The sequence below is a fragment of the Coloeus monedula genome, assembly GCF_965178545.1.
Source record: "Coloeus monedula genome assembly, chromosome: 3".
NCBI lineage: Eukaryota > Metazoa > Chordata > Aves > Passeriformes > Corvidae > Coloeus > Coloeus monedula.
In genome coordinates, this window is record NC_138783.1 from 104,447,765 (window position 1) to 104,460,386 (window position 12,622).

The 12,622-nt window shown below is 39.3% G+C and overlaps 1 protein-coding gene across 2 annotated transcripts in view; it reads right to left on the bottom strand.

The window, feature by feature from the left end:
* Positions 1-339: 339 nt before the first annotated feature.
* SH3KBP1 (SH3 domain containing kinase binding protein 1) overlaps positions 340-12,622 on the bottom strand; it is a 213,199-nt gene continuing 200,916 nt past the window's right edge. For both annotated transcript variants that reach the window (XM_082279426.1, XM_082279425.1), the window contains 5 exons: positions 9,675-9,784; positions 8,277-8,402; positions 4,885-5,156; positions 3,416-3,479; positions 340-1,396 (listed from right to left, as the gene is read on the bottom strand). In XM_082279426.1, coding sequence (XP_082135552.1) covers positions 1,355-1,396; positions 3,416-3,479; positions 4,885-5,156; positions 8,277-8,402; positions 9,675-9,784 — 614 coding nt within the window. In that variant the 3' untranslated portion in view covers positions 340-1,354. The remainder of the gene's footprint in view (positions 1,397-3,415; positions 3,480-4,884; positions 5,157-8,276; positions 8,403-9,674; positions 9,785-12,622) is intronic.

Here is a 12,622-nt window from a genome sequence, read left to right on the forward strand (position 1 = left end):
AGCATCACCAGCACCACTTACCCACTCACTCCACGCTATGCAAAAATATTTGTTATTTAAACACTTTATAAACTTAACGGAGATTGCTGACAAGATATGAGATACTCTGTGTTTAGTTAAGAACACATGAAACCACAACCAGGAAAATGTGAAATTTTGAAAGAATGAAAGCAAACAGAGAAACTGAAGTAAGCATCAGGTTCAACAGAATGTTGAGAAGAAAGTCCTGCTGCAAAAATAGGACTAAGAAGTGTAGCGGTCTGTAAGTGTACAATATCATAGCAGACAATACCACGTCAACAGCAAATGAAACTGTCACACAACAGAGAGCCTTGTGCATGAAATAATACAACTTTTTATTCATGTTTTATAGATTACTTTTATTTATTTTTGCTTTAATAATGCATATTCTGTTCACTCTGTGCAAAATTGGGGACAGAGGTGGGTGTTTAAATCATCTAATGAAAATCAAGCGGAGATGAACATTCAGGTTGAGGGAGAGGCCTATCCAAACCAGGAAAGCTAAAAAGCCACAGCTGCTCAAGACAAAGCTGCTCTCAGCTGTGCCCTTTTGTCCTGCCACCTGGCACAAACGCGCTCTCCTGACCGAGCAGCTGAGCACTGGCAAGGTGACCTCCGCCGGACACCGGGGACAGGAGTTGTCGTGGTAGCTACATGGGAGACCTGGCCTCAACCGGCTCCAGTCAGTGTGTGGCAAAGAAAGGCACAAATCATTGCAAAGACCAGACTTCTGTTGGTTTGTTTCCTTCTTGTAAATACGTTACTGTACACAATGTAAGTTTGAGTTGTAGGGGATTCAGGGACATAAAATTGCATATTTAACAGAACTTAAAATCATAACAAAAAGTAGGCTGTTCAATCTTGAAGCAAAAATAATCCCTCCAGCCCCAACATTAACATTCATTCCTGGCTATATGCAGTACAAACATTTTAAAATCTGTGACAAAAGACAATTAAAAACCAAAAGTCAAAATCATAAAGCTTGTAAACAGATAATCTGAAATACACTTTATTTATGGAAAAATATCATCAAAATAGTACCACTATGGATTAAACTGCCTGAGTTTTCATTTCACCTAGGATCTTGAAGTAGAGAGCCTTTAGCACAAGAAGATCAATTTCAGTCACAACTAGTGCCGCACAGCACGGCTTTGGGTAGAAATTTTGTTCTCGTTGGTATTTTTGTTGTGCTATCAAAAACTGTTGTGCTAATCCTTCAAATAAAGGGATGTTGAGGCAATTCTTAAATCATTTGGCACAAAGTTATTTTGGCTGGGGCATAAATTTGAGTCTCAGTCATGAAGAATAATGCAACATTCCACCTATCAAGTATTCACTTTGATTGAAGAGCTTTCTTTATGTCATTAACTTCCATCTAAAAACAAACAGAAGAAAAAGTATTTGATTAAATTAGATGCTTTAGCAAACTGAGGCACAGTTGGTGCCACTTGAAAAGCACATGTTCCATCTTGTCCAGAGGTGTCAACTACAGGCTTTATACTACTCTTATTTCCAGACTTCACAAATTGAGGTGTGCTTCTCAACTGTGTAAGATGACCATTCACAGCTTCCTCCCTCAGACCATGACAAGTATAGTCATTGAATGTACTGCAAGACCTTTCAATCTCTTTAAATTACAACTTTTACAAACAACACAGCTCACTGCATGGCATTGCTGCACAATGAGCACTGTGTCCATGCACTGACAGCTGCACTTACAGCCAGCACAATAAACTGCACTGCTGGCAGTGAGCACTGGTACCTGAGGAACAAAACCCATCATCTCTCTCCTACAGGGAGGGTTCTTTCTGTAGGAATGATGGTTACCTTCTACAACTATCAAACCTGTGCCCAGGCACCTTAAAGGCTCTGATGGATGTACAGCCATGTGGTAAGAGGATGTGGCTGTAACCACCAACAGCCCTAGCTGTCCATTTGATCCCTCTGACAGACACAGAAAACCCTAAGGCAGGGGTCCTAGATTTATTCAAACACACCTGTTTCAACCTCATGACTATCAGAACACTCTGAAACTAACGCAACTTTTGTTTGCTAACTCTCATCTTCATGTAAAGCTAATAATGCCGTCTTGGCTAGCATCTGAACATTTACCAGTATAAACAACATCTGAACTGGAGTAAAAGCATTCAGCTGTAAGATCATAATTTTCAACCCTTCAGTGCAGGTCTCTGCATAAAGATGTAAAGTTATCTCTGGATAACTCTGAATAGTCTCGCCTGTTAGACTAAATCAATAATGGCTATTAAAAATGTTCACTGTGTTTTATCTGAATAAATTTCAGTTTTAGCTGAACAAGAGTTGTGTATAATTAGAAGATATGTTCCTATGTGATTGGATACAAAGTCCTTTAGGCAGCCCTGGAGCATAGATGTTGAGGATCCCCACTTCTGCCACCCTTTGCCACGTTCCCAAATACTTTACAGAGAGGGAAGAGTTCCAGTGAAATTACATTTCAATTTTCTATATCTAGTTCAAAGTACAGTTGCTCTATAGCATCAAAATATAAAAATATAATCAATACCAAACCACTTATCAAGTACATGGAATAGAAGAGTATAGCATAGTATAGATGAGAATAGAATAGTTTTGGTTGGAATGGGCCTATAATGACCCTTTAGTCCATCTCCCTGACCAGGTTAAAGCATGTTAGTAAGGGCATTTTTTAAATCACTCTCCAAAACCCCAAAAAGCAGTTTTAACATCATTCCACATCAAAGCAGCATCGTTAATGATTCCAGCAAAGGCCAAGTTCCATGAACCCCACACGCAGGGCAGCAGGATGCCTGGCAAATGACTAAGCCAGCACAACAACATCTAGAGCTAAGGTGCTGTACAAACTATGGTAGCAGTAACTGGGTTCCTAATCAGAGCCCCTTCTTTTATATTGCTCAGGATGCTTTAGTAAAGACAACCTTGAGTACAGCCTGTAAAGCAGACATTAAAATTTTGCTATATGAAATAATATTCCAAGTGTATTAACACTGAGACAAGCCTACTACAAAATATAAAGCTTTGGCAGAAAGTAAGTAACTTAAGGCATGATTTCATTTGTGACAAAATCAAACAATTAAAACTGAGACAAAAAAAAAAATCATAGTTTGAATCTTGTATTGTGTTTAATTTTTTAAAATTTATTTACCTACTTGTGCTGATAAATTTTTAGATAATTATCAGGCTTTTCAGTAAGAAGCCAGTATTGCAGTATATACGACACAAACTTGCAATGCCATGAAGGGAACAGGTATATCCCTTTCAGAAATATTGGTAGTTTTTAATTCACTGGAATCTAAGTATCTTAGCAGAGTTTTATGTCCCATGTCAGGCTAAATTAAACCTGCCAACACATCTCTAACATTATAAATAATTTAAGTACCTGCAATCGTAGACGGATCTTCTTCTCTTCATCCAACTCAGAGAGCAACTGTTTAATCTCTTTTCTGTCAAAAGAATGCAAAAGAAGCTTGGCATGGAAATGACTACACTAGTAAAATACAAAAGATTTTCTCTTGGAGACATATTTTTCCCACTTCACTAGTGTGTTTTTTTTCCTCTGAACGTCTAACTGAAGTCAGCATACTCTTGTGTACTATAGGCTATAGTAGAGAGAAATAAAACTCACTATGGAACAGCACCCCGCCCCATCCCACATGGCTAATGAATAATGCCTCCTAACAGCCCTGCATCCACAGACTTTGCTCTGGCCTAGCTGTATCAACACTGTATCAGCATCCAGTTGCCTTTTTCCATACAGAACGTAGATGTATTGACTGTTGGTGGGTTATAGGGACTGGTAACACGAATCCTGCCCGTCCTATCACATACTTAAGCCACTTAAAAGCTGTTTATGCCAGCAACACAATGTAACCTTCCACTTCATTTATAAGACCTAACGATCCCAAATATGGATTTTCTATCATTCTTCTTTGTCGAGAAGGGGAACATAGCTATAAGGAGCAGACACGTTCTCATGTTCCCACTGAGTGATCTCACCTTAGGACAGATACCAGTAGGTGGAAGCTGCCCTTGCAAGAAGGGCCGGGGAGACCAGAGGAGCAGGGTCAGCCTAAGAGGCGAGGCCGTGGGGCTTGCTGGCTACATCCAGCTTGAACCATGCCCTCCCGCATCTTCTCCCAAACTCCGCACACCTCTGTTCCGCCACAGTCTCTGCACGCTGCTTGCCCTTTTCTTTTTCCTGCCTGGGCTACACACAACTGACAATGTAAGTGAAGGTTTAGCTTCCAAAGCATTAAATATTCTCAGGAACATCAAAAGTTACATGCCAGCCCCAGTTTCTCCTAAGAAATGAGCAACTTAAAGAAAAAAAAGGTGCCCAAAACTAAAATAATAAGATTCAGGGCCATAAACACAAAGGCCTTCAGATATCCTAGTCACAATTCAATTACTACTTTTGTAACGTGAGCTTCCTGGGAAAATGTGCTAACAGTCAAATAACAATGGATTTAATAATTTTAGGAACTTGTAGCAATTTGTACTACAACTATAACATATGCACCCCTTTTATTATGATCAATGCATATGAGTTCGAGATATTTATTGGCAAATAAAAGACATTCACTGTTTATAGCTTGCAACTTAACTTTTTTAACACGCCTCAAACATCTACTTATGTCACAACACAGGAAAAGAAAAAGCTGGTGGATAGTGCAGGTCTTTATTGTTGAGGTTCTCACCCCTGAATATGTTCTGTCACATGAAAATCACTCACAAACACATAGCCCAGCTGTGCAGAGTAACATCCATGAAGACAAACTCAATAAGAAACTGCCACCACTATGCACAAATGGATCCATCCCACCTACAGTTGTGATTTGCAGTACTTACTTTTGCTGGTCTTTCATGGTTTCAATGATGGTTCTTAGCTCCCTAATTTGTGTTCTCAGCTCTTCCAGGGCAGTCTGACCTTGGCTCAAGTGCTCAGTCTTTGGCTTTCCTTCAGTACCAAACAGGGATGGGGAATTTGACCTGTGGCCTGTTGTTCCCATAGCAATTGAGTGAAATCCAGGTGACGGTGAAGGGGATAGTGATGGTTGTACATTACTGCCACTAGCCAGACCTCCTGGTTTTGGAGGCAAGGAAGTTTTGTTATCAGACACCTGCAACAAAAAGTATAACATTTAGTGTCTGCAGAAAGCTTTATGAAAATCAAACCTCTAACCAATGGTAAGTATTTAGCTGCTCTTCAGTAATGCTGAAAGTCCAACAGTCAAACATGGACAGTCTTGGCAAAAGCATGATAAATATAATGATTAGTCATGATCTTGGTATGTGTACATCAGAGCGGGTCTAGTTGGGATGGAGAAGTTCAGACAGCTTTGTTGGGGTTCCTCCCCCCTATCATGTGGTCCTGGGACAGGGGCCCTGGGGGGGGGAGACACGAAGTTGACCAGGTATCCCCACTGTAACACAGCTTCAGTAAGACTTTTAATGGTTGCTACAACAAGTGAGCAACAGCATTTCCAAGATCTCAGACCTAGCAGTGAATTAGGCCAGGGACAGATGCTCAGTGTTTCTCTCAGAAGTTTGTGAGGCCATATCTATGTCTCCCGCAGAGCACAAAACTACATGGCTGAGAATCCAAGTCATATTTTTTAGTAAATTAAATTCATAGTTGCCCAACAACCATTGAAGGAATCTTCAAAGTTTTTTCAAAAATTAAAAAATGTATTACATGTTCCCCCTAGCATTATGAAAATAGCAAAATATTCATTAACTTTGCTTGTTGGTATGATATATATAGAAAAAAAAATCCCATGGCTTCAAAATGATAATATATTAATAATAAATAAATGTAGTGTACTGTCCTCTGTTAACTGAAGCTTCCATGAATCCCTGTAACTATCAGTAGCTGTTTACTCCTCTAGGAAATTGACAGAAAAACACAGCATTAACCTAAAACCCTGGAATCCTGTGGTTAGCTAAAAAGTATCTCATGCTTCTTAACTGCAATCCAGTGCTCTACTTATTAGGCAAGCCTCTACTAGTATGTGCTACATAATGTAATATATGTATATAATGTAATATAATGTAATATAACATTTAATATTTATTAGACAATTAGAAAATCTGAAGTTTACCAACCATATGTGACTATCTACTTCACTGCATACAGAGAACAATGTACAAGTACTGTTACCACAGTGGCAAGTAAGGGGAGTCTTCACACTGTTATTTGGCAGTGCTATGTGTGCATTATATGACAGCTACCAGGCATATCTGAAAATCTGATTTGGACAAGAGTAAGAAAAAGCACTAGGCAACCTTCCAACTCTCTTTGGAAAAGAGATATTGAAGTTAAATGGCAAATAGGGCAAAATACTGAGACTAAATGGTATGGAAATGGAAGGAGACACTGTAACTGAGGACTCGGGGACTGGCGGGGTGGCATTAGCTGAGCAAAGTAACTGAGAGAAAAGTTAGTGATGAGATGAAAATCAGGAAAAATTGTGATGGGGAGGGAAGAGCAGGATCCACCAAGTTCTGGAAAAAACAGTCTTCCCTACTACACAACCATGACTGAGCACAGAACCTGCTCTGCGAAAGCAGTGAATTCAAAAAGTGTTCTGCACAAAAACCAAGTCTGACCATATGAATAAAAATGGTGTTATAATCACAAGAAAGCTGAATCACTGCAGTGCTGTGAAAACTTGACTCAATGACCTGTATAATATTATTTTAACATTGTATCAATTAGTTTGTTTGCTTAGTTTGTGTATCTGGGTTAGAAGGGACCTTAAAGGTCACCTAGTTCCAATCTCCCTGCCATGGGTAGGGGCACTTTTCGCTAGAAAGGGTTGCTCCAAGGCCCAAGCCTGGTCTTAAACATTTCCAGTGATGGGACATCCAAAAATTCTCTCTTGTGGCACCTGTTCCAGTACCTTGCCACACTCACAGTAAAGGATCTTTTCCTTATATCTAATCTAAACCTACTCTCCTTCAGTTTGAAACCATTCCGTCATCCTCTCCTATCACTCCATGCTCTTGTAAACAGTGCCTCTCCATCTTTCTTGTCAGCTCCCTTCAGGTACTGGAAGACCACAATTAGGTCACCTTAAAACCTTCTCTTTTCCAAGCCAAAAAAACCCAGTTCTCTCAGTTTTTCCTCATAGGAGAGATGCTCCATCCCTCTGACCATCTCGGTGGCCTCCTCTGGACTGGCTCCAACAGGTCCATGTCCTTGTGCTGGAGACCCCAGAGCTGCATGCAGCACTCCAGGTGGGGTCTCAACAGAGCAGAGCAGGGTGTGAGTAACATGTACCTATAAACAGATCTCTCATGGATAATAACCCCATATATCAGTAGGTGCAAGTTTCCTTTGGACTGAAAAGAGACGTCAGGCTGAGTTCAAATCTGGAGCAGGCAAGCCAAGGCACAACCAGTCATTGATCTGAGCATCCTATACCAGAGCTTAACTGGCTATCAACATTAAAGTCTCAAGCAGCTGCCTTCTAATAGCAGCCATCTCGTTTTACAGGAACAACATCTAGAGTTTTGTCGTATAACTTACAAATGTTGGCCCAAGAGTATTCTGTAGTGCAAGTGCTCCCAGAAGAGGGAGCTACATATCAAAACATTATCCGTACAACTTGATCACAGAAGTGCATGACTTCATCTTTCAAATACCTGTTCAACTATTAGAATGTAGTATTTGTATTATTAAAGGTATCCTTATGTACTAAAAAATAGTTCCAGCCTTTAAAGCCTGACCTACACACTCCTTTTTTAATATTTCATTCCACTACAGTATTCTACCAATATACAGTAAGAACGGAACAAGCCTATAAAATGAATACAGTTATACCAGTATAAAAAGTGATTATATTTGAAAGTTTAAATTCACATACTATTAGAGTGTGTCAAAGAGTTGTATTTTCTCTGCTCACAGACTCTTCTAATGTAAACTCAATTTAAAGTTGCAAAAAGACAGGGTCTTTGTTTCTAAAATGTATTTCCCAGCCTCTCTGATTCTGTGAAATGCATTTACATAAGAAAGATTTTTTTCACAGTATGGTTATTTGAGACATTTTAACTGTGCAATTCACTTTAGACTTGCCTTTCAAGCACAGAACAAACTTTAGTAACCTTTATAATTTTAAGCTTCTTTAAGTGGGCAGTTACCAGGTGACTGTTGAATTAAATTTTAAATACTTGAGTACTGCTTTGAAAAAAGAAGATGCATGTGATAAAGTTAAGCAGAGACATTCCAATTAACTTACTTGTGATATTGTAACAGTTCTTGATTTCCTTGACACGTCAAGAGTTTTGTGAGTAATGGAAACATGTTCCTCCTTCTCATCTTCAGGACTTGGTGAGTCAAAGAAATCAGGGCTTGAAAGAGATGACTATGCAGACAAACATACAAAAGAGAAGAGAAAGAAAAGTACAGATATTTTCATTGTACAAGAACTTTTTTAGCTATCATTTTCATAGTAACAATACTTAAAATCAGGACTCTTTGTCCCCCTACTCCCCGTTTTTTGCATCTTATTTTCAAAGCATTCAAGAAATAAGATAAGCTTAAGAGTTGAATCCAACATTAATTTACAGCTTTGCGTTGCATGATTTCACAAGATGAAAGCGCAGGATGCTGAGTGCTGTGCCATGGGGACACCAGCTCTGTCACGGGGGCGGCTCCACTGTGGCTTTGCTCAGAGCAGGTCTCGCCCTGCTGCTTCTCAGAGGCCCCAGCTTTGTCTGTGCACGGTGCTGGCACTGCAGGGCTGCCTTGTGCATGGCCTCTTGGTAAAGGCACGAAGAGGGAAGGTTCTTTCCACCCCTTGTTCCTTTCCTCATAGACGTGACAGGGGAAGTAAAACCTCTTTACTGCTCTTCTATATTTCTATACTTATGATGACAGTCAATTTTGAAAGCATTCTCTTTTTTTCAGTTCTATTAGTTTCACTACAATCCTTTTTGCTTCCTTCCATTTTGTTTTTCTTCAGCAACACGGACCCAGGTAACCATCAGTAGTTGCTCTCATTCTGATATTCCAGAACGCAAAAAGCATGGAAACAAGCAAACCCCAAACCCCAAAGAAGAAGACATTGAAAAACTAAGCAGTGGTTTCCAAAGTATGGTGTAAGAGACCAACTTGTCTAAAGATACATATTAGAGAGTGAAATTTAAATCACCCTTATATTTACAGCTGCGATCTTAATGAGAAGAAACACATGGTAGCTCAAGGAGGACTGTTGAAGACTGAATGGACTATTTGTCCTCAAAATCTGGTAAATGTCTGCAAGAAATCAATAGAAATGCTTCTTTTGGGAAACACTTTCAAAATCCTCAATACTTAGCACAAACTAGTCTATTCCAAAGATTTTTATAAGGGATTTTTCTGGGATCACTCATGGCTGGCAAGGAACACTTGGCATCACCTAAATAAGGGGGTACAAACCTTAGAAGGAAGGGAATGTTTTAAACATCAGTATTCGAAACACTGGCAGCCTTTTGACAGTAATTTTCCTGATCTGCAACTCTCTGCCTCATTGTACGTGTGAAGGAATGGCTGGGTAAAAGTAGTAAAAACACCAAGGAACACAAGTAGGAGAGGGGGAAAAATCAGAAAAAATATTTTTAAAAATAGTTTTTAAAGAAAAGGAAAATTAACTTACAGATGTGAGAGACTGGGAGGGTGGTCGCCTGCCAGTAGCTTTTGGTCTGGTTGTAGTTGGATGATTAAGCTTCTCAGCAATTGGTATTACAGAATCAAAACCTTCCAAGTCTTAAAAATAAAATAGAATTGATTTGGTTTTCTGGCAATTGTCTTCAAAGGGAAAGAATCACATATTTTTCTAATTTCAAAGAAAAGAAATCCCATTTTCCCCACTGTGTCACAGTGTTCTGCACGTATTTAGCCACCACGATGGCACTAAAAAAACCTGAAAGTCAAAGGCAGCTGTAATCCAGTCACCCTTGCCAAGAACAATTACCCTTCCATCTCAACACAATAAAGCAGAGGGGGAACGTGTAGAGGAGCCTTTGGCTTTGTTTTCAGCATAGTGAAAGCTAAATGACATCATGGGTTCTATAGCATGGAATAAACAGTTTCAAAATTTCCATCTGGCTACTGAAGGGGTTAGTAATTTTTTTTTTTTTCCCCATGAATAACTGGAGACGTAAGACAGTGCATACGTTGTCTCAGGAACTGTACTGTCAGCACTGCATTGCAGCAATCGCTCAGGGGGGTGTAGAATGAGAATGATCAAGCTGGAAGTTATCTGCAGGTTCCTGGACACCTGCAACTGGAGGCACCATAGTTTCCAGTAACTGCAGGTGAGGGGATTATCTCCCTCCAGTAGTCCAGAGGCTATGGTAAGTAAAAGCTCCAATAAGCTCCTGAAGCTGTACAGAGCCCAGGGAAAGCAGGTCTGCTTGAATGCTGTACCAACCATCTCCATGGCCAGTGAAAAGCTCTGGGGAAGTGTTTACTGAATCCAGCCACACAGTAACATGTTTATGTGAAAGAACAATGTGGAGGCTCAAGGAATACCACAGCTCATGATTACATGGATAAATCAAAAGGCTTAATACCATTCATCTATTTTTATGGGTTGTATCAGTTTCACTCACCTTCATTTCAAAATGCCCTACAGCATATGTTGAGCAGGAAGGAGTCAGAAAACACACAAGAGGTACTTTAGACAAGATAAATCAAAATTCTTCAAAATTACTTTCAGATATGAATCAAATACAGGAATAATATTCATTATTCAGAGACTATTTTTCATTGCACACATGTAGGAAAAAATAGCTTTTAAGTTAATAGTTCTATATAGTAGGCACTTAATTTTCTGAACCATTACAGAACAATGAATCACTGAAGATCCAGTTTTGTTGCCATATTACAACCAACCATCATACAAAATTACACAATGGAAAAACAAATTAATTAATGGGCCTGTGCAATAAACTATATGCACTGAAAGACATTTAAATTGATTCCAAGTACTCATGATTTGTCAGCTAGAAAGTAAATGGGATTGGAGATTCCTTATTCAGCAATATCTTTTCATCTCCAAGAGATTAAAAAAAAAAGAAAAAAGAAAAAAGAGAGCTCTTTCAATAGCCCTGAAATAGTCTAAGGTTATTCACCTCCAAATACTACTCTATTTTTGGAGTGACTCTTCCTATATATAACCAGTGACCCCACTGTCCTCTATCATGTATTTTTGTCATTGCTCTTTTTATTGACTGTTGCAGCCTGTGTGCAAAGGTAGGTCACCCACCCAGTCTGTCAGTGGGAATTTAGCAATCTGAAGCCTCAGTTGTACCCAACACGTCAGGTGAGGCCACAGTGCTTTGAAAGTTGAAATGAGCTAATTTTAGCAGATTTTAGCAGATCACAAAACCTATCTGGAGTCCTGTAGAACTTCAGGGTTTCAGGAGAGGAGAAATAGAAGTAAAAATTTATTTTCTAGGGAGAAAATAAGCAAGTGTAAGCTGGTTTCCATTAATATCCAGTTTAAAGCTGACCCATAAGACAGCTAAATGACTTAAGATCACAAGGCAAATCAGTAATCAATATATTAACACATTGTCTAATTTTAATTTTCACTACTGAGTTACTTTGCTAAATTGCACAGCAAAAATGTAATACCAACAAAAATATACTCCTTTCTAAATGTGTGATACTCACACACATGAGCAGAAATGGAGGCTGAAGCAATCCTTCCATTTGCCCCAGCCACTCTCTCCCACTTTGCTGTTCTTACTATGTTTTTTTCCTGAGCAAGCTTTAATCCAGCTCATTTTTCAACAGCATGTGCCAAGCCATGCAAATACTTGCACTGAAGGAAGGATCAGTACCAGTACCAAAGGACTGATTCAAGCTGCTAAAACTGAGGGGAAGAGCAGACTTCTGCTTTGGGGGTCAGGAAATTGGCTGGAATTATTTTGCACCTGAGGAAGGCTACAGTGCATGACTTCCCTCTCCCCATTTTCCATTTCTGAGGTCTACATAGAAGTATGAAAGGAGGTTGAGTGAGGTGGGGGTCAGTCACTTATCCCAGGTAACAAGCAACAGGAGAAGAGGAAACAGCCTCAAGTTGTGCTTTGCAGTTTAGTTAGGGGAGGTTTAGACTGGATAGTAGGAAAAATTTTTCATTGAAAATGTGGTCAAGCATTGGAACAGACTGCCCAGGGAAGTGGTGGAGTCACTGCTCCTCAAGGTGATTAAAATATATGTAAATGTAGTGCTTAGAGAGATGGTTTAATAGTGGACTTGGCACTGCTGGGTTGATGGATGGACTCAATAATCTTAAAGGTCTTTTCCAACTTCAAAGATTCTCTGATTCTGTAAGTGCCACTGTCCCTTTCTCTGCTCTTACAAAAGGTATCTACATTCATATGGAAAACAATCAATGAAAAAATACTGAAGACAATTAATCCAATGTGTTTCTTTGGCTTAAATAAACTAGTAATTACCTAGAGTTCTATATTTGATCAGAACAATAAAATACTCAGGTTTAAATTGTAAAATGTATTGATAAACAGAAAGTGTATGAATTTGCATCCTTGAGACCCATAAGCATTTGCAGACATAATTTGCTCCATGCATTTT